This window comes from Odocoileus virginianus, chromosome 22, assembly GCF_023699985.2.
Source record: "Odocoileus virginianus isolate 20LAN1187 ecotype Illinois chromosome 22, Ovbor_1.2, whole genome shotgun sequence".
In the NCBI taxonomy this organism is placed as follows: domain Eukaryota; kingdom Metazoa; phylum Chordata; class Mammalia; order Artiodactyla; family Cervidae; genus Odocoileus; species Odocoileus virginianus.
The window spans coordinates 2960595-2983961 of NC_069695.1; the positions used below are offsets into that span (position 1 = coordinate 2960595).

At 46.5% G+C, this 23367-nt stretch overlaps 1 protein-coding gene across 13 annotated transcripts in view; it reads right to left on the bottom strand.

Moving 5' to 3' along the window:
• NEDD4L (NEDD4 like E3 ubiquitin protein ligase) overlaps window positions 1–23367 on the bottom strand; it is a 363454-nt gene that overhangs the window by 84627 nt on the left and 255460 nt on the right. For all 13 annotated transcript variants that reach the window (XM_020912709.2, XM_020912682.2, XM_020912661.2 and 10 more), the window contains one exon: window positions 874–924. In XM_020912709.2, the coding sequence (XP_020768368.1) occupies window positions 874–924 (51 nt within the window). The remainder of the gene's footprint in view (window positions 1–873; window positions 925–23367) is intronic.

The window sequence follows — 23367 nt, forward strand, 5'->3', positions numbered from 1 at the left end:
TTCTTGCCTGGAGAATTTCACGGACAGAGGAGGCTGGTGGGCTACAGTCCATGGCGTCTCAGAGAGTAAGGCACGACTGAGCACAATGAGGAGGTGTTACTGTGGGTGCTTCATGATGCGCCTGGGACAAGGTGGGGAGCTGGAACACAAGGTCATTTACCTTTCACCCAGGGAGGCCTTGGCCGCCCCATTTGATTGGTACTGGAACACGTGGGAGTCACCTTCCAGCTCAGTCACGGTCAACAGTCCTTTTGCTACATGTCTGAGCACAGAGGATTACTAGCAACAGCACACGTGCTGACCCAGGACAGTTTCTGAAGCCAGAGTCTTTCCAGCTGACAAGTTCACTTAGAACCAATAGCATCTTTTCTTTTGTCTCTGTGACCGAGAAAGCCATAACCAAAGTCATGGAAACACAGTCTGTGTAGATGAAGCGCAGGAGAAACACCATGTACAATTCCAGACAAAGGGAACACACACATGATGAGAGCCAAAGGATGAACTTGAAAGCAAGGACATTCCAGTGACAAGGAGAAGAGGTTTGGCAGAAGCAGGCAGCTGTTTTGTATGATGTGACAAAGGAAGAGGAGATAAGAAAGTAGCTGGCGACACTGATAGGTATCTGTAGATGGTTCAAGGACACCTGGTTTTTGCAATTAAGTGATCTCCTAGCCTCTTAAAAGGACCACCTTCTAGAAGGGGTCAGGCTCACAGTATCTGTGCTTCATCTCAGCCTTCTCCACAGTGTGGAGGAAATACTGCCCTGAAAATAACCCTGAATTGCAGACAAACTGCCATTCACTGCATGTGTTATAAAGCCATAGCAAAGTCATGGAAACACAGTCTGTGTAGATGAAGCGCAACCGTTCTTACCGGGAGATGACTAAGGGGTATGTCCACCTGTCCCAGGAAGTCGTCTCGTGTCTGTTAAGAAGAGAGAAAACAATTAGTGTTTTCATCTATTCAGTGAGTGTCAACATTCTTAAACGTGTTCCTTTACAAATAGAGAAAGGTCCAGGGTCTGACCTGGGAGAGTGGTGGGGATGGGTTGAAGGCAGAGGCCCAAGTGAGCCACAGATGGTTGCTGCCTTGGAGATGGGTGAGCCCAAGGCCTCACACACCTGATCTTCGGCTGCCAGACACCCTGCAGGGCATCGATCACCAACAGACTAGAGACAGAGCCTCTCTTGGACTTGGGGAGCAGGCGATCACCCAGGGAAGGGACACCTGGGACTCCAGAGGGCCTGGGGGCACAGCTGGCCCAGTTCAAAGAGAAGACGGTAAAGCAATGTTGGGGCCAATTTTCATGAATATTTATAAAGTGTAATAAATGAAAGAGCTCCTTGAGAGCTGAGTCTTGGGAAAGAGTGTAGAGGCCAGTTACTAATACATCTTGTACATTACTTATTAAAAAATGGCCCTGAACTTTCAACCTAGTAAGTATACTGCTTCACAATCTAAGTTTGTGGATTATCCACTGGTTATATTTTTGGACACATGGTACTTCTTTCTACTACATCTACTGCACAGACCTCAATGAAAATTTATGTGGATAAGCTCACATGTGCCCTTTCAGGCTCTGGGAGTCATGGTAAGTCTTAAAGTCAGGGTCAGGGGGCCTGGCCTGGACCCCGGGGTGTCCAACAGGTCATATGATACAATGTCCTGCTTTAGGGGCATGTGTGTCACAGCCGCTGATGCCCAGATGGCCCGCAGTGTGAATTGGAGGAAACATGACGATGACTTCTGCTACCCTCGTCAACCTCGTCAAAACAAACAAAAACACCCACATTCAAAATGCCTGTGATAGAAAGTTCTTCACAGACATCATCAGACTTGTCCCACTACCAGCTTGAGGAAGAACCCAAGAGAGAATCCAGAGTTCCAGATTGCAAACTCTGGGCTCTATTTTCAGTCTTTACTGTGAAATTTTCTAATTTATAAAAGGAACTTTTAAAATGCACTTGAAAAAAATTCTCCTGCATTTAAAAAGTGGCAGCAGGTAAATGTGAACGAGATTTACTGCAATGATTTGTTCCATACTTAGGATGTCCTTTTAAGTGGTTTTTAAAATTTGATTGACTAGAAAGCTGTCTGTCTCCTCTTAACAATGTGTGAAGGGTAATGAAAGATCAACATCACCACTGGCTAAGTGTGCCAAAGCCTGAGAAGAGTCCCCATCCTTCTGATGAGGCTGTTTTCTCCTATTTCCTCAGATACATCTGCCTCTGCCCACCATGCACAAGGCCATAAGGTGCCAAAGATGTACCTCTTAACAAGCAACAGTCAGCACAGACATTTCCATTGTCCAATTAGGGAGCAGTCCCATTCTGAATGTGGCTGATTTAACTATAGTGTAAATGTCAATTGATTTCACTACTAGAAACGCAGAGTTGCCGGACTCCTGACTCTAGACTATGTGTCTACCCACTGAGAGTGATGAGGTTCTATCCTTGTCCCTCTCCCGGCTGGCTACTGGTGCTGATGCCGTGAAGGAAAAGGACACAGGGAGACAACCATCAGAAGGAGACAGCTTGATCCCAGAGCTCTATTTCATAATCTGCTCTCATTGGCTACCCTATCAATTGTTAACCTGAAGGTCATCTTCACAAAAAATCCACATGTCCACGCTGTTTTGCGAGGGCGATGTTAAGACCTCTAAACCCATCAGATGAGCTCACCATCTGAATCCAGAGACAGGCGCTGGCCGCTAAGGGCTACGGTGGCAAAGCAGGTGCTGTGTTAAGGCCATGCTGAATCCCAGTGAGCAGCTGTAGTGGATGGGCACAGATACTATGCCCATTTTACAGATGGGACCAGAGAGGTTCTAGCTGGGTAGACTGGTTCCAGAGTCTGGGCTTTTAACCAATACTTTGTCCCCATCCCATTAACAGCAGGACAACTTGGCTAGGCACCAGCCTTGGGCTTCTCATCAGGATGCCTGCTCTCAACAGTGTGGATGAGAAGGGACTGATGACAGTGCAGTTTATGAGGCTTTGGGGAGGACGGTTCTACCTAAAATGCCCATCTGGCATGTTATCTTTAACAAAACCTCTTGTTCCAACTCAGCTCCATTCCTCAAAGGAGCAGTTTAATGGATCCCCACGGTACTTGCTGCAAAGCTAGATGGCTTCACTTGTACCTTAACAAACTTTCTCATTAAAAAGAAAAAAAAGACACCCAACAGTTCCTATAACAGAAGAAGATAAGGCAACCTCACCAGGCTCTTATTTTCTGGTTTACATCAAGGGTAACGGTAATAAAATCATTTTAAAAATAAAATGGGGATCAAGTGTATAGAACAGCACATGGCCGAGAGGAATTGGCTTAAACAAGTGATTCGCCAGTCACTGGAACATGCTGGTGAGATCTAGGTTTCAAAACATTCCACTGTTGTCAGAACTACAGACCTTTCAAACAATGTAGAATATTTAGATTAGTGACACTACATCAATGATAAAATGTGCCTCCAATATCACTATTGAAGAGTGCTAGGAGCAAACCACAGAGTCAAAATGCATGGCCTCTGCGCCAAAATGAGAAGCAGGGCTATTTCCAGGACACCTGGGGGGTGCTGGGTCCCCACCTGTGGGCCCTGGAAAGCCAAGGTTTGAGGCCATCACAACATCTTGAGGTCACCACTGCACAGGACGACACCCTGCACCAATGTTATGAAAACACAATATTCAAATCATTTAAATAGTTTCCATTACAAAATGACTTCCACCAAGCATCATGTTAACTCTTGTTGTTGCTTAGTTATTCAGTTGTGTCCAGCTCTTCAGTGATCCCATGGGCTGTAGCCTCCCAGGCTCCTCTGTCCATGGGATTTCCCAGGCAAGAACACTGGAGTGGGTTGCCATTTCCTTCTCCAAGGCATCTTCCCGACCCAGGGATCGAATCTGCGTCTCCTGCATTGGCAGGTGGGTTCTTTACTGCTGAGCCACCTGGGAACTTCCCCTGTTAATCCTAAGTGCTTCAGCTCAGTCGCTCAGTTGTGACCGACTCTTTGCGACCCCATGGACCGCAGCATGCCGGGCCTCCCTGTCCATCACCAACTCCCAGAGTCAACCCAAACCCATGTCCATCAAGTCAGTGATGCCATGCAACCATCTCATCCTCTGTCGTCTGCTTCTCCTCCTGCCCTCAATCTTTCCCAGCATCAGGGTCTTTTCAAATGAGCCAGCTCTTCATATCAGGTGGCCAAAGTATTGGAGTTTCAGCTTCTTCATCAGCCCCTCCAATGAACACCCAGGACTGATCTCCTTTAGGATGGACTGGTTGGATCTCCTTGCACTCCAAGGGACTCTCAAGAGTCTTCTCCAACACCACAGTTCAAAAGCATCAATTCTTTGGTGCTCAGCTTTCTTTATAGTCCAACTCTCACATCCATATATGACCACTGGAAAAACCATAGCCTTGACTAGACTGACCTTTGTTGGCAAAGTAATGCCTCTGCTTTTTAATATGCTGTCTAGTGCTTACAAAAACCAAATTAGTTTCCACTTCACACAGTGCATACTGGCATTTCTTGTGCTCATTTTTAAGTGGTAAATGCTGTCAATTTCAACCTCAATTACCTGTCACGCTGTTCCAGAGGCTGAAAATGTGCAGGCTAGAGACACAATTATAAATGTTCCCTTCTGACAAGCCATCAGATATTTTCCCAACGTAATGACAATGCAAAATGGAGCCCTTGAGATGTGTCGCATAAGGGGAAACAAAAATCTATATTCCATTACTGGAAAAGTGAAATAAATATACTATCTCAGAGTTTGTGTTCCAAATGATGATTAACTATATATAGGCCCACTCTCCCCCATGCCCCTTTAAAGTAACTGTTCCTTTTTAAATAAGAAGGGACAAGGGTGCCATGTCTACGGAGAAGTGTGTGGGAATGTCACTGGGCCCCAAAGCCTGGGGACCATCACAACAGCTTCAGGGAAACCCCAACACAGCCCTCAGGCATTTCTTCTGGTGCACACTGGGCGGGAGCTGCCAGCCTTGAAGTAGACACCAGCCTTAGCGGTCCTCACAAAATAAATGAGCACCAGTTTCTCAAAGAACATACCCATTCAAGAAACAACACAGACGGTTGGTCTTTAGGTTGGAAGTGCACTTGAAGGATGTGATCTGAATTTTACTATGTGCTGATGACCACAGAGGTCACTGTACAAGTGCTAGGCTAGGACTGTGCATTTCACATCCAGGCTGCAGGGGATCGGGGGCTCTGTGGGGAAAAGAGCCCCGCAAGTCAGGGGTGCTGGCAGGAAAAGCTTGGGTCAGGAAAGCTTTTCAGGAAAGGCTGTATAAGAAAGGACTAGTGATTCTCAGAAGGCAAAATGACCCGCAAGTAACACAGGAGCTATACATGAAGGCAGTGTTTTTGTTTTTAATTGGGAGTTGCAATCCCATTAGTAATTCATAAGAAGCATCAATGTAATGGAATAGAAATTAGAGTCTCACGTGAAATATAAGTACTGTTTCAAGTAATCTGTTTCAGTTACATACATATATGAATGCATGTACTAAGTTATCTTGTAAAATTCAGTTATAATGACCTGCCACAATCACAAGTTTGAAAGCTACTCAGTGTTGGCAAATGAAAAGCATCCAGTGCTACCAATGTCACGGAAACCATTAAGAGTGATGAGAAAACGATATTGAGAATTTCTCAAGACAAATGGAAGAGAAGTAGAGAGGAACCAGGCATCAGTCACAGAAAAGGAATTTAAGAGTAAAGACATGGAGAGATTGTTGTAGCTTAGTTGCTAAGTCACGTCCAACTCTTTTGCAATCCCATAGACTATAGCCCCGCCAGGCTCCTCTGTCCATGGGATTTCCCAGGCAGGAACACTGAAGTGGGTTGCCACTTCCTTCTCCAGGGGATCTTTTCTGGTCCAGGGATCGAACCTTAGTCTCCTGTCTTGGCGGGGGTAATCTCTACCACTGAGCAACCAGGGAAGCCCTATGGAGAGATTAGATCATATATAATAAATCAAGGTAAGCCTCCCAGCTCTAAACAGCGAGACAGAAAAACAACCTTTGTTTTGCTGCTAAACCAGTAAACACGGCTTCCTGGTGAGGCACACGGCACAGCAGCCCCGACCAGACAGGGAAACAGGTTCTATTTTTAGAGTGCCTTTTGAAGCATGGTCTTTGAATTATTTAAATAATGAATGGCTTGGCAAACTTTTGCAGAAGCTTTTAGACACAACGTGACAAATGTAGTGACTCTCTTCAACAGTCTACTGTCTGGAGAGTCACCTGGAAGTTGAGATGTACTGAGATTTAGGTGCTGTCTCATTCCTCAAGGGAGCATGAGACACCTTTGCCGTCACGTCCGAAAGGATGGAGGAATATCCTTTCCTGCACGTCCTCCATGCACTGCCGCGTCTGTCCTCTGACAGCAGAGCTGCTGCCGTTCAGAGGGACGGCATGAGCTTGGTTCCACCCACCCCACACATCCCACGGTCCAACAGTTTACCACCTGGTGCCTCTGACTTCCCAGCCTTTCTGACTTCGAACTGTTTCAAAATACATGGTCAAAGTTACCTTAATCAACAGCCAGGTGGCATTCCACTAAAAAAATAAGTAAAAAGGTATAGTGATGACACCCCGTGAACACACGTGCTCTTACCAAAATTTACTCAACATGCACCAGAACACAAAACCCAAACAAAATTCAAGGGATTTTTTTGCATACAGTTTTCACCCCACCAGCCTCTTGGCCATTTAGTTTTCAGAGGTCAAGGCTGAAACCTCCCATTCACTAAAACAGAACAGGGTGTGTCCTGGAGACACCGGCTCTTATTTCTAACAACAAACAAGACCTCCCCATCAACAAGATGTCAGAGCAAACTCGCAGGACTTTTATAGGCTCCCGTAAATTCACGTTGGGTAGGCAGGCAGAACCAAACCTTGCTGGCTGGATGTGTGATCATGAGCACCTCTATTTTAAGGGACACTCTGCTTGAAATTCAGAAGACAAAAACAGAGGTGGGGAGGGAGCACAGAACCATCCCGCTGGCAAAGACTACACCAGCGGAGCAGAAGCGGCCTGGCTTCAACAAGGAGCATGACCAGACCAAGGCAAACTGGGCTGAGAAGCCAGAGCTCTGGGGTCTTGGGGGGCTCCCTGCTTCTCCAGGGGTGTCCTGCTTCCACAGAGGGGTGAGATGAGCTTGACACGCTCCCCCCCTCCCTCTGGGGGAGGGGTGGCGGTGGTGGAGGAAGCTCAAGGGCACAGCCAGTCCTCTCCCCCCTCCAAGGGTGAGCATCTTGCAGTCCAGGGGTCAGCTGAGGGCCACAGGGATTACAGCCTTCTGCCAAATCTGATACTCTGAACTTACGATCCAATAAACTGTGGGAAAACAAGCACTGGGGAAGAGGCTTGGGAACCAGACGCATGAAGTGTGGGCAGCTCTGCTGAGGTCACTTCAAGCAGGTGTCACCCACAGGCAGGCTGCACCGCACTGTGCCCGGCCCGAAAGGCACAGACTTGGTGCCCTCACCACCTATGGATGGAGCTGATCTGCGCTGGAGAAACGTAACAGGAGCCACACCTAGAACGTGAAAACTTCTAAGTCCCGTTTGAGAAAAATAAACAGGTGGAATTAATTCTAAGGGTATATTTTTAGTTGACCCAAGATATTCAAAATATTATCATCTCAACACGTAATCAATATAAAGACCATTAACCAAGCCTCTGAAATCCGGCATATACTTCTCCCCCACAGCACACCTCGCTGGGGACCATCTGCGCTTCAAGTGCCCTGTAGCCACGAACGGCGGCCGCACCTCAGAGATACGAGTGGGAGGCGGCAGGGATGGGGCGGGGCGGGGGCGGAAGTGGCCGATTCTATCCGGGGTCAAGGGCGGGAGTGACCTCACGAAGGAGGACATCTTCACGCGGGGTCAGAAGCAGGAGGCTGCCAGGGGGACAGAGCGGGGTGGAACGAGGATGCCGTGAAGCTGGATCCGGGGAGAGGCTTGGGGGCCTGAAGGGGAAGGGGGGCCTGGGGGCGGAGGGGAGCTGATGCGGCCCCACGCGATGATGGAGAACAGCACCCTGGGGGTGAGAGGCCACATGAGGACATGAGGGAGGGGAAAACTGGCGGGGACTGCGTTTAGAAAGGTCCCCGGACAGCGGGAGGGCGAACTGACTGGAGGAGAGGACTCTGGAGGGAAGTGCTCCGGAAGAGCCCCGAGTTGCTCAGATGAGACCTCGCGAGGACCTGGCCCACGGGGGCTCGAGAGTGGGGTTGCTGGTTCAGGGCGTCCCGCTCCCGGACCCTCCTCGACCGCTTGGCGGCTGTTCACCATGTGAGCAGGGAGCGAGCACTGTGACCCGTGCGAGGTCCTGACCCCTGTGCCCACAGGAGCCACTGTCACGGCCAGGGCACGGCCACAGGGAGAGCAGCGGCTCGGACGTGGCAGAAGGCAATCCTGGGAGTCAGTGGAGGCAAAAGCCAGGCACGGAGGAGCCATGGCTGGGCTTGGGGGTGCCTCCCACCCAGGGCAGAGGGGCTGCCTACAGGGCGTGGGGGTTATCAGTCCCACAAGGCCACCCCAACGTCCACCGCTATCCCATCTGTAAGGAAGCTTCCCCTCCAGCCCAGACGTGCTTGGTAACACAGGCTGCGGTCTACAGTTGTGTGTCATTTCAGAGAAGGGAGATGGCCACGGCCAGTCACCCCTGCCCGGCCTGGGGCCTGGCCTGCTGTTCTCTCACATCTGCCTCAGAGCTGCCCAGCTGCACAACAGCTCCCCACCAAACGCCCTGACAGGTTCCTATCAGGCTAATTGATCTTTGTCAAAAATGCCCTTGGAGAAAAATCTTGGGCATCACTGTCATTCCTTGTGAAAGGAATGGTAAATTTGCTGAATAAACTATCAATTTTTAATGACTACAACCTGTTGCAATAAGATAAACATTCACATATATTCTACCTGTTACAGAGCAAACTGACCCGACATTAAACTGCAAAGTTAAAAGGAAAATGTGTCACTGGGTTCATTTAATGACACAATACTGTTTCACTTTGGGATTCTGATCTGATCACGCAAAGCTGTTTTCATTTCTCAAGATTTCAGGATATAGTGAGTGATTGCAGGGTAAGGGTCTCATTCCTTCTCTGAAGTTTAAAAATCAGTTTTTCTGCAAGCAATTTTAACGACAGATTAAATGCATAGAGAACAAGAGAAAGTAAAGATAATTATGGATTCTGTACTTTATCTGTGAACTTAGCTACCAATAAACTGATTTAATTATTTGATTCACAGGTACCTTCAGTAACCAAGATGCAGTGTAAAAGAATGGTCAAGTGACAGAAGAAGGTGCCCCTAGGGACACCATGGGTTCAATGTCATTTTTATAGCTTGATTTCATTAACAAGTTTACTGTTAAAAGGTCTTCCTCATACTTCAAGGCATTTGGAACCAGCAGTATGTCTCCTTGCTTAGCCGGACAGTAGTTTCGGCATGTGGAATACTGTCCTCAAGCAAAAACAGAGCACATGGAATGTAAGTGCGGTGTGGTATCTTTCTTAAAATGTTAATGAGTGATGGCTCTGAACTAGAGCTAAATAGGCTTATACAAGGACACTGACTGACTGCCCTGGAGCTTAGGCATCCCAGGGAGTCCTGATAAGTCTCTTTCTGCATTGACTGTGTTCTGGCTGAAATCCCATCTCTGGCCAATGGACTCCACCAAAAACTGCCTGGGGGAGAGTTCCAGCCATACTCTGGTAAGAACTTCAAGACTGCAAAGAATAAGCTTACATGCAGCTCATCAGTCATGTGCCAGAAACTGTTTTTGGCAGGTTGAGAAACCTGCCCAAGGTCACTGATCTAGTAAAGCGGCAGGCAGCATGTGAACCCAGGCAGGCTGGCTCTGGGGACTACGCTGTCACCAGCACCACAGGGCTAACCTCACAGTCTGTGCAGGCTTCCCCACCCACAGAAGACCTTAGTCTGATGTGTTGCAGTCCCCAACTCCAAATCCTGTCAGCTTACATTTGCCAGATACAGTCCCTGCAATCTGTAAACTTCAAAGGAACATGCTCTAGGAATACTATTTGTCATGTTCATACTTTTACACACATTCTTCTCTCTTTACCTGTGTTTTAAAATGAAAGTGAAATGAATAAACTATATGTTTGGAAGAGAAATGGCACAGAGCTGACTACTTCTTATTCTTTTACTAATCCCTTCCCTCTGCCCCAAAGCTGATCTCTTCAGACTGCAGCAGGCAGACTCTGAGGATAAACGAAGATTTTTCAGGGGACCCGGGCAGGGAAAGTTTCAGAGAAATCATTTTCTTGACCCCTCCATATGGCCTTTTCCCTACCCTCGATCTGCCTGAGAACAGCCTCTGTCTCCTGCAGCCTTGCCCTTCCTAAATCACAACTCCCTTCTCCTGCTTTCCAAACAGAGATGTGCTTCTCACACTCCCTAATCCCACCACGGCACAGTTTGCTAGGTATAAAAACCTCTGAAACCAAAACGAAGGACAGTGTGAAAAGGCCCAGCTTCCAAGCTGAGGGCACAGGAGAGAGACTCCTCCTTTCCCTGGAAGAGGGGCTCACAGAATGACAATGTCTTGTGCGTTTACCATCCATCCAACTAATTCTCATTTGATTTAAGAGATGAAATCAGATGTTTAAGTGAGAGGAAATAAGCCTGATAAGGCTGGCTTAGGTTTAGCAATAAGCTCTGATTTGGTTAATTCAATTTTACAGCAGCTATTTTCCATAAAATAAAGAGCTGGGTCTATGATCACAAGATGAGAAAACCAAAATACTGGATATATTATGAAATATATTTAAAGCATGCACACAATACTTCATACACTAAAAATTACATCTTTGGCAACTACTCGACTAATAACTTATTGAGTTACCGACAAATAATAGATGTCACCTTAAAACGTGTGAGAAACAGTTCTTCAAAATTATTTATTACTGTTTACTGAGCAAAAAACATTTGGAGACTAGAGTTTAAAGCACACAGTTGATTATAAAGTCAGGCCATTAACTAGGTGGTTATTTAAAAAGTTTCCCTCAAAACTCATTAAGTATCTAAAGCTTCCTCCTCCAGGGCACAGGAATGCAGCCATAAAACGAAAAAGCTTCTCCTTTGCACAATACACAATTGAGAACAATAGCCTGGAGAGGAAACCTTCAAAGCTTTGTGAAAAAATAAAGCAAATGTTTACTTGAACCTTTACATTATACCATTTAAAATAAGGCATTGGAAGGATGAGGAGAAATGTCAATTTAAGATCCCAGTAGGTGTGAATTCTCTTCTCCTCGCTATAACCTATAAGGACATCCTGGAAAGTGAGGCCCAATGTCACCTCCTCCTCCTGGTTGTCTCTTCAGGACGGAGTACCAGCCACAGGTACCTGAGTGAAGCCCTTCTGAGCAGAAGGAGTGGATGTGACTAGGGGCTCCTGGCCTGGCTGGATGTTACCATCTCCTGGGAGGCTCTCAAATCCCTGCTCCCCAGGCCTCACCTGAGACAATCAAATTTCCAGCAGAGAGGCCCCAACCCAAGTGAGTTTTAAAAGCTCTCAGCTCATGCTTATTTGAGGCCTGGGCTGACAACCGGTGAGTAAATCTCTTGGTTCTCCTCCTTCTCAAAAGAGCAACTGTGATTACCTGTGACACTGGTAGAATTACGCTGATTAGCAAACTGATGATAAATGGCAGTCTCCCTTCCTTTGTGCCTCTGTTATGCTCCCAGATGAGAACTAGCTGGACTGATTTACACATGCCTGGGCCCGGAATGTGGATGAGATGGGGAGGGGGGTGGGTTTCTGGCTGCCCCTGGATGGAACCCTACCCTCTGCTGATAGGGCTGGGATATTAACAGGAGCAAGACCCACGGGTGCTCAAACAAAGCACAGAGATCTTGCTGGTCAGGGCCAAGGGCTATCTGCTCGGCATTCTAATGCTGGGGCTGAAAAGACAAGTCCCATTTCAAAACAGAATCGAAGAACGTGATCCTTGGGAGGGACCTCAAAAGCCAGTTACTGAAAAGTATATGAGACTCACCTCTCTGTCCATCCCTCAAGTGGCTGCTCACCTGCCTGGTTTTGAACATCATCAGGGATTAGAAGCTCACTACCTACTGGGTTGGCTGAAGGTTTTGGACCCATATATGCCTAATGTCCCTTGTGGCTCAGCTGGCAAAGAATCCACCTGCAATGCAGTAGACCTTGGTTCAATCCCTGGGTTGAGAAGATCCCCTGGAGAAGGGAAAGGCTACCCACTCCAGTATTCTGGCCTAGAGAATTCCATGGATTGTATAGTCAATGGGGTCACAAAGAGTTGGACACGACTGAGCGACTTTCACTTATGCCTAATGTCCCATGTCTATCTAGAAACTGCTGAATAGCCAAAGGCAAGTTTCTTAATCACCACCAAAGTTTGATCTTCTCATCTGTAAAACATGGATAGTAATGACTGTATTTTGCATAGTCACTGATATTAGATGGGACAATTAGATTCAATAACCTAGGACTTCTCACCCTCAGCATCACTAGCATCTGGGGCTATATAATACTTTGAATACACAGAAGAACTGTACAGAAAAGATCTTCATGACCCAGATAATCACGATGGTGTGATCAGTTACCTAGAGCCAGACATCCTGAATGTGAAGTAAAGTGGGCCTTAGAAAGCATCACTATGCACAAAGCTAGTGGAGGTGATGGAATTCCAGTTGAGCTATTTCAAATCCTGAAAGATGATGCTTTGAAAGTGCTGCACTCAATATGTCAGCAAATTTGGAAAACTCAGCAGTGGCCACAGGACTAGAAAAGGTCAGTTTTCATTCCAATCCCAAAGAAAGGCAATGCCAAAGAATGCTCAAACTACCGCACAATTGCACTCATCTCACACACTAATAAAGTAATGCTCAAAATTCTCCAAGCCAGGCTTCAGCAATACATGAACCGTGAATTTCCAGATGTTCCAGCTGGATATAGAAAAGGCAGAGGAACCAGAGATCAAATTGCCAACATCTGCTGGATCATCGAAAAAGCAAGAGAATTCCAGAAAAACATCTATTTCTGCTTTATTGACTATGCCAAAGCCTTTGACTGTGTGGATCACAATAAACTGTGGAAAATTCTGAAAGAGATGGGCATACCAGATCACCTGACCTGCCTCTTGAGAAACCTGTATGCAGGCCAGGAAGCAACAGTTAGAACTGGACATGGAACAACAGACTGGTCCCCAATAGGAAAAGGAGTACATCAAGGCTGTATCTTGTCACCCTACTTATTTAACTTATATGCAGAGTACATCATGAGAAATGCGGGGCTGGAAGAAGCACAAGCTGGAATCAAGATTGCTGGGAGAAATATCAATAACCTCTGATATGCAGATGATACCACCCTTATGGCAGAAAGTGAAGGGGAACTAAAAAGTCTCTTGATGAAAGTGAAAGAGGAGAGTGAAAAAGTTGGCTTAAAGCTTAACATTCAGAAAACTAAGATCATGGCATCTGGTCCCATCACTTCATGGCAAAATAGCTGGGGAAACAGTGGAAACAGTGTCAGACTTTATTTTTCTGGGCTCCAAAATCACTGCAGATGGTGACAGGAGCCATGAAATTAAAAGACGCTTACTCCTTGGAAGGAAAGTGATGACCAACCTAGATAGCATATTAAAAAGCAGAGACATTACTTTGCCAACAGAGTCCGTCTGGTCAAGGCTATGGTTTTTCCAGTGGTCATGCATGGATGTGAGAGTTGGACTGTGAAGAAAGCTGAGCACTGAAAAATTGATGCTTTTGAATTGTGATGTTGTAGAAGACTCTTGAGAGTCCCTTGGACTGCAAAGGAGATCCAACCAGTCCATCCTAAAGGAGATTCGTCCTGGGGGTTCATTGGAGGGACTGATGCTGAAGCTGAAACTCTAGTACTTTGGCCACCTCATGCGAAGAGTTGACTCATTGGAAAAGACCCTGATGCTGGAAGGGGTTGGAGGCAGGAGAAGCAGACGACAGAGGATGAGATGGCTGGATGGAGTCACCGACCCGGTGGACATGAGTTTGAGTAAACTCCGGGAGTTGGTGATGGACAGGGAGGCCTGGCGTGCTGCAATTCATGGGGTCGCAAAGAGTCGGACACGACTGAGTGAATGAACTGAACACTTTGCTGGGGAGGGCAGCATCTGTCTACTCTATGCATTACGGGGTTTTAGAAACACCTGGCTTTTATCCACAACATGCAAAAGCAACCCTAGGTCCTGAGTCGTGACCATCAAAAATGACTCCACAAACTGTCACATCTAGGGGTAGGGGAGGATGACAAAAGTGCCCCCAGTTGAGAACCACTGTCCAGGTCCACTTTCCTCCCCTGTACTCATTCCATAGGCGCTCACAGTATCTTTGGGGTAATTCTGTAAGAAGGTTCTTATGATCTAGTGTTCATTTTTCAACTCCCTCCCCCTTGAAGCAATAGGGAAGAAAGAAGTTTAACTTTCTATACCAATAAAGTGGCAAAGCTGAGATCTGAACAAGAGTTTTCTCTGACTTCAATATTTTCATTTGTTTCTACATGTTACTTCTTAGGGGCCAACTAACTGTGTACATGGGGATGGGATGGCTTAATCCTTTATTTGAAAAAAAGTTCCATCCTCATCAGTTTTAGCTGGTTTCCCTCTCCTCCCTCCCCCAACCCAAGGAATTTCAAATGACAGATCTGCTAGCAAAGGTTCATGCACTGGACTATTTCCTAATTAATGGGTAAAACAGAGAGGGGGGCAGAGGTCACTGTGTGGCTGCCAGGAAAATCCCCAGGAAGCTGAGACTGATGGCTGAGCTCCTTGCCTGAGTGAGCTGTGCTTAAGATCAACAGCAGAAGCTACGCAGTTAACAGGAAGGAACTAGAGCTCTGGGCCAGAAATGTTTCCAGACGAGGAAGCATGTTGTAAAGAGTCAAAACCCAGAGCACATAGTGGGGCTGGCGTCCAAGCCAGGAAGGCCCAGAAACAAGGGGGAGAGAGTGTGAGCGTACCTTAGGTTAAAAACCACAGGGGAGAAAAATGCCCCAACATGCCCTTCGATGTCACATCAAAAGTCTGGATCCCTCAGACAACCAAAGGCAGAAGCAGCATCCTGGGTACCAGACCTTCAGTCTACTGATGTGTCATAACACAAGGGAAACCTGGAAGAAGGCTGCGACTTTTCCTAAGAATCACGGGGGATGAACACTCAAGGGCTCGCCATGCCGTGCCAGAAGTGGACGCACACCCATGTCATTTGTAAAATCCACTAGCCCCAGAGCCAGGAAGAGACTAGCGAGGCCGCTCATGCTGATTTAAGTGCTAACTTAAATCTGCACTCTATAGGACTTCCCTGGTGGTCCAGTGGCTAAGACTCCATGCTCCCAGTGCAGGGGACCCAGGTCTGATACCTGGTCAGGGGAATAGATCCCGCATATGCCAACGAAGACCGAAGATGCTGAGTGCCACAGCTAAGACCTGGAACAGCCAAATAAATACTTTAAAAATAATGAATTCTGAACCTTAGATGCCTCTCCCACTCCGCCTTACTGCTGGCCCTGAAACCCACCTTCGTTGCACTGTAGGCCCTGCACCAACAGCTCAAAGGAAGTGTGTGTGCATGCACGCTAAGTTGCCCAGACATGTCTGACTCTTTGCGACCCTATGGATGCTAGTCCGCTAGGCTCTGTCCATGGGACTCTCTAGGCAAGGATACTGAAGTCAATTGCCATGCCCTCCTTCTGGGGATCTTCCTGAAAAAGGGATCGACCTCGAGTCTCTTGTGTCTCCTGCATTGGCAGGTGAATTCTTTACCACTAGCACCACCTGGGACGCCCAGGGGAGGTACTATCTTTGAGAAGCACACAGCCTCGATGCACAGGTTTTAAATTACGGGTGTGGATGTGAAGTGTACCAGGGAAAAGAACCCTCAGAGGTGCAGAGGCTGGCTCCTTGGGAGCTAGTGTGGGCTCAGAACTAACCAGCTGCATGACCTCAGGCTTGAAGCTTCCCCTGGACCAGTTTCCTCATCTGGACAATGGGTGATGTCCACCTGTACTTCCTGCTTCATAAACCATCACACACTTCTGATGTCAGTGTGTGTGGAAGGCTTGTGCGGGTTACTACAAATGGGCTTAAATGACCTTATATTTTGAAAGTTGAGAAATGGGAGGAGTCGGGGGGTGGGGTTCCTTGACAATAACAAGCCAATGATAAACAAATGGCTATTTTTATTAACTCATCTGGTCTCCAATCAAAAAACTTGCATTGCAAAGAGCTCAGCACAGACAGTTTGAGAAACCCTGTTCCATCCAAAGGGGAGAACAGATGAAAGAGCTTTAAAAACCCAGTGGACTGTGGTAAAGCTAATTATCCCTTAAAAAGTAAATACATGAAAAAGAAATGTAATGTCAAGGACTGAAGGAAAGCTAAATAATTAAAAAGCTTAGTCTAATCTTAGAAATGATTTTTTAAAAAAAATATAAAGATGATCTGCAGTGAAGCTATTCATCAACTTATAAAAAAAGTCATACAGAAGAGTCTATTTATGCATGTTGGTTGTTCAGAACATTAAATCCATAATCCTAAAGAAAACTGTATCATAAACAGTAATCCCTAGACTACACAACGAAGGCTCAGGACATCTGTGAAGTAACTGCAGCAAGAAGCAACACTAACCCCCTTTCGTTACTCTCTGACGCCACCCTGGGCGTCTCAGCCAACACCCCCCACTAGCTGGGGCCACAAGGGGCCAGGATGAGCCCCTACCGACGTCACCACACTGCCACCTTTCCAAATGCACACCGCTGGGCACTTCCCTAAGTCTCCTGCAGGGACTGGCAGGGCAAGAGTCAACGACTCTCACGGAAATGTTAATGAGAACTCTGCATATTACCCACCTCGGTAGTCCCATGGCTCATTTTAATAAGAGTTAGATTTTCCCACAAAGATCTTTACGTGAAACTGAGGTTGAAGGAATGCTCCTGCTTTCCTCCTGGGATCTGCAGATACCAGCTTGGAAAGCACAGGCAGCCCCAGCAGTTGCATGGACCCCGGCAAAACTGTCGAGCGGTACTCTCTCTGACCGTGAGTGAGCTCCTTAACCATCAGAGTGAAACACTACGTGAAAAACTAGCACCGCGAGATGCCTGACAAGTACAATAAATCAGTTTTTCTACAGTGTACCTCCTTCCCCACAAAGAGGCAGGGACTGGAGACTGTCTTTACGAGCTGGTCTATGTGTTCACAGCCATAAACTGTACAGAGGTCTATAAAAAAAAGGCACATAAAAATATGGCTACGTTCCCATGTAATTCCTAACTTTCTCATGGGTCAAAGCTTCGGATTTCATCAAAATTAAACACCCAGTGACCGCATTCCTGGGCTAAACATTAATTACTGGAACATGGAAGTGGGTATCAATCTACAGCAACGGCCCCGGGAACTGAATATGCTCAGGTAACCAGATATGAAGTAAACACTTAAATGAGCTTTAAACTGGCATTCTTTTATCTGTTCTCTCACTGAGTTTTCCCACATAGTCGAAAGAAGAAGTACTAAAGGAGCTACCTGGGGCCCTAACTTACCATGGAATCTTAAGATTCCAAGGAGAATTCTTAAGATTTCTGTGTCTTATCATCTCCATTATAAAATACCATAATTCTAAGCTTCCTAAATGTGTACAGTTCCCAGAACTTAAGAGATAAACTAACTGTACCAGTTTGTCTTGCCCTTCGTGTCAGTTTTGAGCAAAATATTAACTCAGAAATTTCAACAACAGTCTGTAAATCAAACAATATGAACCACTTTTTAAATCTGAAACTGAAAGAAAAACCTAGAACAAGAGACAGGGTGGTATATGGCCCAACTTTGCCCACCGGACCTCACACCTAATCACAGTGGGGCCCCTCACACACAGCAGATTCGGAATACATTGAAATTCAACCGTATTTACTACGCCGAGGGGAGCAGGGGCTGTTTTGACTACCATGTCCAAAGAAGCTAGAAGCATGACTTCCACAGACTGAACTGCCTTCTTCTCCTTCTGGGAAGCCTCTGAGGATCAGACCCTGTGCCCAGCGGTACGGAGAGAGGGGGCGGTGGCTCTGTCTGACTTTCTGCTCCCAGCCCTGCACCCTATTTTGATGGTGACTTGATGCAGTTACTTAATCTAAGTTTAAGTTTCCTCATCCACCAAGTGGAAGATGACAACAGCAACGCTGAGCGGTGGCGTGAGATGCACAGTAACTTTCATACTGAGAGAACCAGGAGAGCGTTAGATGTGTCAGGGCCATCAGATGGGAGGGAGTATTAAACCGAATACACTTCTCAGGTACGAAGCGCAGCAAACACTTCTACTGAAGCTGAGGGCAGTAACCCTCCCGGGTGTCTGCATGACACAATTCATCTGAAGCAACAAACCAACAGTTGCAAGTAGTATATACGGGACACTCCCCCTGGGCCCAGCACACTCTAAGTGCTTCATGTAACTTATCTCCCTCAGTCCTCCTGACAAGCGCTAGCTATGGGCATGCAGACTGAAGCCCAGGAAAGGCTAAGCAGTCTGTGCAAGGTCAGAAGGCCAGCAAGGAGCACAGCCCAGGTGTGACCTCTCACCAGCACGGACACTCTCTAAAGGGTCACAGTATAACCCCCAAGTCTTGTGTCCTTTCGGTTTTCACTGGATAAAAAATTCTTAGCCCGGTGCTAGCTCACCCTCACCTGAAGGAATCTTCAGGAGTCAGTCTGTGGATTATGTCTCAGAGCATAAGGGGACCACAATCACACGCTGAGGATAAATTACAAAGCTGAGCCTTGCTTTGGATGCCATTCTGAGAAAAACTGCGAAGAGTTACCCAGGACTCTTAAAAACCGTTATGAAGGCCAGAGGTTTTTCCTAAGCTCTCCACCACCCTCATCCCAATCCATCTCTAAGACAGGTCAGCAGCATAGGGGAGGAGATGGCTTTTCTACACAATGTATTTATGACCTATGTATATATAACCTGATGATAACTGTCTCAGGCCTTATCTGTAAAACCTGTCCATGTTTTTCTCTACCTATCCAGAGAAAACAATCGGGGGCATTCCAAAGTCACAGTAGTGGAGATTAGCTTCAAAGTGAAATTTTCAATAAGAAACTAAAATATATCCCATTTATACAAAAGCACTGAAAACGGTTTTTGATTCATTAGTACACACTATTCCATTTCTCTTTTTAGGCATCAATGTGCAAAAAAAAAAAAAAAAAAAAAAACAAAAAACCACCTTGGTATCTTGCAGTCAAGAAATCTAACAGCTTTTCCTATCAGTCCAGGGCGCTCTCCCTGTGAAGGGGACAGAAGGCGGCTCGTGGACAAAGGCTCTGATGTGGCGCCTCCCCAGTCGTTTACTACGCTGGGTGCACGCGCTGTGTGAACAATTTGCGGCTCTGCGTGGCAGGAATCTTTTTCTTCTTCAAATTCAGGTAAGAACTTTAACAGAATCATCAACTCCAGGATGACTGTTGTTCAAACCGGAACGGGCCCCGCCACGTGCCTTCGTCAACCTGATCATGCACGGAGGGAGCGCGCGTGTGCATGTACATTACGGGTGAGCAGCAGCAGTGTATGCACAGCTTTTGGAGACGTGATTAAAGACAATGGTCATGGCTGTCATCCACTGTCATCATTAACTGGGATGGCTGCTCAGTCCCCAGTCAAGGTACAAGTCGCTCCTGGACACAGGCTGCCAAGGAGCTATTTACTTATTTAATTTTGATTTTTACTGGAAGAAACACGCTTCGCTGCAATTCAAGAAGCCCAGGGAACAAAAGAATGAGAAGACGTTGTCAAATAAAATGGAATTCAGAAGCTTGGCTGATATCCAAGGAGAAACAGTATCCCAGGAAAGGTCGCATTTGTCATCATGTGCTTGGCGGAAGGGACCAGACAGGACAGTATTTGATTACGTAGGGTGGTGTGCTAATCAGGGCCAGTAAACTCGCCCAGCCCACAGACTTTTTTTTTGAAAGGAAAAAAGGGGAGAGAGAAGGAAAAGACAAATTTTAAGGCATGTTCTAAGCACTTTATATGTATTATCTCATTTAACCATCCTAATAACCCCGACGGAGGTACCATTATTAACCCCCTTTTGAAGATGTGAGCATTAGAAAAGTTCAGTGACCTGCTCACACCATCCAGTCAGCACAGCCAGGATCTGAACAGTGATGGGCCCAGGATTCAAACTCGGACTTGTCTCATCTTCTCATGTTGTCTCTGTGAATCTACTGAAGACAACCAGTGTCCTGGAGTTAAACTCAACAGCAGACAGCCCTGGACTCTTACCAAAATCATGCACTGCCACTCACAGCCATGTAGTTTCTCTTAAAGTATATACAGAAAAGATCGTCATTTTTTAAAGGGATATTATCATGGTTTTTACTAAGATAGGTGACATTCGTGTAAATTCCAAGTTCCCCAAGGGATAGAACCTAATCTTGTAATAGATGGATTCTACTGTAAACTTATGTTTCCTAAATTTTATTCTTATTCTGTATCACGGATCTACAGAAGTAATTGTGCTTGCTGGCAGAGATGAAAATTCAAGAAACTGAATTGCTGTTTTTTTGGAGAAAGATACTGAAGAAGAGGCACTCACAGCATCAAAGTCCAACAGGAAGGAAGATGACATCCAAGAAGCCACCCCTGCAAGAGGCAGCTTTTGGGAAAAGCCCTGGAGACAGCGGAGAACTGCGACGGGGAGCAGGCAAGTGGTGAGTGGACACGGCTGTCTGAGTATCTCCTGGGTCGCGTGTTCATGCACACAGAGCATCCTCACCAAGCACGGGCAGGGGCTCGAGCAGCCACTGTGGGTACCACTCCCTGCCTCCTGGGGTCTGACGTCACCCTTTTCACAGGACTCATTGTACATGCATGTCTTCCCTTCCAGCAAAATCACAAACAGTCCCAGGGCAGACACAGTTTTGTACATCCTACTGTCTCCCACTGGGCCTAGCCAACACGTGGTACATTTTCAATAACCACTTGATTTAATTTCAAGAATAGAACGACTCCTGTAGGACAGAATCTGAAGCCTTTAGCTCTCTTTGTGAGCCATCCCAGGTATTGAAAATGGGGTATAGGAAGCTGAATAATGATCCACAAAGACATCAGGTCCTAATTCCTGGAACTGGTAGATGTCAACTTATCTTAAAAAAAAAAAAAAAAAGTTTTTTGCAGATGTGACTAAATTAGGGATCTTGAGACAGATTATCCTGGATTATACACGTGGGCACTACATGAAACTGCAGGTGTCCTTATAGGAGAAGCAGGCTTCCCTGGTGGCTTAGAGGGTAAAGAACCCACCTGCAATGCAGGAGCCTGGGGTTTGTTCCTGGGCTGGGAAGATCCCCTGGAGGAGGGAATGGCTACCCACTCCAGTCTTCTTGCCTGGAGAATTCCATGGACAGAGGAGCCTGGTGGGCTACAGCCGTTGGGGTTGCAAAGAGTCAGACACGACTGAGCAACACTTCCAATATTTCACTTGCAGGAGAAGTATGGGAGGCAACTGAAGACTGAGGAGGAGGTGGGAATGAGACATGGGAGGCAGAGACCGGAGTGACGTGGCCACAATCGAAGGGATGCTGGCAGCCAAGAACCCGGAGGCGGCAAGGGACGGATTCTCCCCTGAGCCTCCGGAGGAGCACAGACCTGTGACATCCTGACATCCTGATTCCAGTCCAGCGATTCTGACCCTGAACTTCCAGCCTCCAGAATTATGAGAGGATTCATTTCTGTGTTTTGAGGCCAGGTCTGTAAGTAAGCTGTTGCCACTGTCACAGGAAACCAATGCACGGGAAAAGACCAATCCAAAAACCTGTTTTAGGAGAACTGGAGGGCTGGGAGAGGTCTCGTCCTTGGACCCACAAGGATGTTCTTTGTGAATCCAGCAGGGACTGAACTGCCAGGGGAATCCTGTTTGAAACCAGAGAACGTCCTGACCAACAGCGACATGCCACGCCATTCAAACCTTTATCTTGGGCACCACCAGAAATAAAAATGCTATTATGGGTCAAACTCCAATTCTGTGAGAGTGATCAGGCCACGTGAAGGTGTGCCCCCGATACTATCTTACCACCAACACATCCTTCGGGTTGAGATGCACACCTGTGCGTTCTTCCTACCCTGCCCAGTGCTTCTGATCTGTGTACACGTGCCAGGAGGCACTTTCTTTACGGAAACACAAAGACAAGACAGGCAAAAAAGGAAACACCTGTCTATTCCAAACCCCTTCAAAAGTCTGCTTGGAAATATTTTCCCCCACAAAACCTAGAGGATTCTGAAGGCTGCCGGTAATTTCCTCTTTCAACATTCGAAGTCCTCCTCCATTTTTATTTGCCTGCCCTGAGAGCCCCGGCAGAGCTATGGCTGACTGTTCTTCTCCTTACACAGAGTGCGTGCTAAGTCGCTTTGGCCACGTCTGACTCTTTGTGACCCCATGGACTGCAGCTCGCCAGGCTCTTCTGTCCACAGGATTCTCTAGGCAAGAATACTGGAGCGGACTGCCATGCCCTCCTCCAGGGGATCGTCCCAACTCAGGGATTGAACCCGAATCTCTACATGTCCTGCATAGGCAGGTGGGTTCTTTACCACCCGGGAAGCCCACTGCAATCATCTTTCTTTGCAATGTTATACAAAAGCACAAAGCAAAATGCAGTAATATCCCTCCAGGTTCTGAGCTCACCCGATCAGCTGAGATACTAAAGTACTACTGAAGTGCTAAGTGTTATTTGAACTACGGTTTCCTTTAAAATAAAGCTCTGGCCACCTGAATACGTGAAGGTTTGTTGTGGCTGCTGTTTCACTGCTGTTGTCTTAAAACCATTTAATAGTTTAAAATGGAAGATAAATATACAATGTGAAATGTGCTTTCAACATGTTTTAACCTCTGACCTAGAAAGTTGAAAGGAAAAATGAGGCTGGTCTGGCAGTTTCATCAGATGACTTGCTGTGAAATATCCAGGAAAAACCATACTTGTGACACAGAGACTGCACACACTGGCAGCTGCTTGTTTCTGACAGAGCAACCGTTTCTGCTCATTTCAGTACTGCCATATTTTTATTTAGACACTTCTTAAGAAATCTGTGTCAACAGCTGCTTGGTTGAAAAATAAAAGACTAACAATTACACTTCAACTTTTTTTTTTTAAGCAGAGAGATTTAAAAAGAAAAGATTGAATTTGGAGCCATTCAGTCAAAGTGCTTCCCCCTCAATCCCAGATGCAAACTTGTTCTTTAAAAAAAAAGGAGGGGAAACCAAAATGAATCTATGTCAACCCAAATTCAATAGGCCTGATAAGACACCCCACC